This window comes from Amphimedon queenslandica, unplaced genomic scaffold, assembly GCF_000090795.2.
Source record: "Amphimedon queenslandica unplaced genomic scaffold, v1.1 AMPQUscaffold_5963_Cont22075, whole genome shotgun sequence".
Taxonomy (NCBI): Eukaryota; Metazoa; Porifera; class Demospongiae; order Haplosclerida; family Niphatidae; genus Amphimedon; species Amphimedon queenslandica.
The window spans coordinates 1-1,777 of record NW_003553742.1 but is presented as its reverse complement, the minus strand read 5'-3'; the positions used below and the strand labels follow the sequence as shown (position 1 = coordinate 1,777).

At 36.1% G+C, this 1,777-nt stretch overlaps 1 protein-coding gene across 1 annotated transcript; it reads right to left on the bottom strand.

The window, feature by feature from the left end:
- Positions 1 to 487: 487 nt before the first annotated feature.
- LOC109592216 (uncharacterized) lies at positions 488 to 1,719 on the bottom strand. The gene is made up of 7 exons (XM_020007729.1): positions 1,554 to 1,719; positions 1,451 to 1,505; positions 1,288 to 1,403; positions 1,100 to 1,172; positions 1,001 to 1,050; positions 716 to 950; positions 488 to 654 (listed from the first exon to the last, which is right to left on the bottom strand). Exons 1-7 carry the CDS (start codon positions 1,605 to 1,607, stop codon positions 527 to 529), a joined length of 711 nt encoding a protein of 236 aa, XP_019863288.1. The 5' UTR covers positions 1,608 to 1,719; the 3' UTR covers positions 488 to 526.
- Positions 1,720 to 1,777: the final 58 nt, after the last annotated feature.

Sequence of the window (1,777 nt, the reverse complement as noted above, 5' to 3'; positions counted from 1 at the left end):
TTTAAAAAAATGAGCCATTTCTTGAAAAATACACAAGGCTATAGCCCATGGTTTTTTCCAAAAAATGGCCAAAAAATCACCCCCAATTTTTATTACATTTTCTGACACATATTGATGTACTTATGCTGTGTAGCAAGTTTGAGCCGATTCCGACTTCAATTTTTCAAGTTACGACCATTTCAAAAAATGAGCTGTTTTCTGAAAAATACCCAAGGCTATAGCCCATGGTTTTTTCCAAAAAACGGCTCCGAAATCACCCCCAATTTTTATTACATTTTCTGACACATATTGATGTACTTATGCTGCGTAGCAAGTGTGAGCTGATTCCGACTTCAATTTTTCAAGTTATGGCCATTTAAAAAATGAGCCATTAAAAAAAACCCCCTGTATTTTTTCTTTTTCATGTTCTTTTTTCCAAAAAATGGCCCCAAAAAATCAGCCAAAATTCTATCACATTTTTTGATACATATTAACGTTTTGGCTCCAAAATGATAATGATAAGGACAGAAATTATTATAATAATAAATTACTGTGCATCATCATCATTGATTCTCTTCTCAGTCAGTGCCAGGAGTATGTCAGCTTGAGATGTGAAATGATGTTGAGCTGATTTAACAAGAACTGAAGAGAAAGGCTCAGGACCACTACCACCGCCTATAAAATTAAAAATATAACAATAAAAATGCAAATTTATAAGCTCCCTTCCTCTCCTCACATGCTCCAGTTTGTTCTTCTCTAGTGTTCTTCATCAGTTCGTCTGAGCACATCGTAGCCAGTGATGGTTGGAGCAATTGAGAATTAGCTAAAGAACTAGCCAATGAACACGTCTTTTCATTCTCCTTTGCCAGACTAATGGCTTCAACATGGCGTCGATGATTAAGCAGAAGACACAGCGCAAGATGAACAGCACAGCCGCTACCAATCTCACTTAATGCACCACACACGTCATCCTGTAATGTTGTCATGGTTACACTTTGACCACACCCACTAATTAACTCACCAATAGCTTGTCATGTAGTTGCATCCGTACAAGTTTTAGTCCATGTTCGGCTAGTTATTAAAATAGTTAATTAGTAGTTATTAATAGTTATTAACTCACAAGAATGACTGAGACAACTGTTGACAAAACATTCCAATAGCATCCCATAATTATCAGAATCACCGGACGACTCCTAATTAATAAAATAATTAAAAATATAAAAATTTGAGCTCGTTTGATTTCTAAAATTTTCGCAAACATTCAAATGACATACTTAATTGTTCATTAATTATTCATTAATATCGTACCAGTATTCTTGAAGCTCTAGTGACGTTACCCCCAGCAGTATAGGCCCTAATCCGGAGGTGAGGGTAGGTATCATCTTTACACTCAAAGAGGTAACCAATGGCCCCCGATACCATACCTACTCGTTATCATAAAGGGTGTGGTCTAAAAAGGGCGGGGCCATACCTTCGGATAAGAGACGCAAAACAGCTAGTTCAAAAATTGATTCAAACTGGATCAACTGAAATAGAAAAAAAAGTAAATTTGAACAATATAAGCTCAGTCTCACTCTTGTATCAGTAATGTTTTGTGGTACAGTCCCGTGGTCTATGTTCCAGATCATGACCGCTAGATCAATACAGTCCAAGTGAAAACTTTTACAATACTGACGAGCAAGAGTAGCATCACCAGGAGGAGTGGCCACGTCCAATAAAATATACAATATCTTAAAATGACAGTCAGGGAAAAAACATTGATAATTTTTGCTTCAAAATTACTAATAACTATTATACA

What these genes read in the sequence shown, in the direction of transcription:
- LOC109592216 (XM_020007729.1), bottom strand. Translation starts at nt 1,607, where the DNA reads ATGATCTGGAACATAGACCACGGGACTGTACCACAAAACATTACTGAT. An exon ending in AAAACATTACTGATACAAGA is followed by an intron (nt 1,506 to 1,553) that starts GTGAGACTGAGC and finishes TTTCTATTTCAG; the next exon opens with TTGATCCAGTTTGAATCAAT. An exon ending in AGAAGAACAAACTGGAGCAT is followed by an intron (nt 655 to 715) that starts GTGAGGAGAGGA and finishes TTAATTTTATAG; the next exon opens with GCGGTGGTAGTGGTCCTGAG.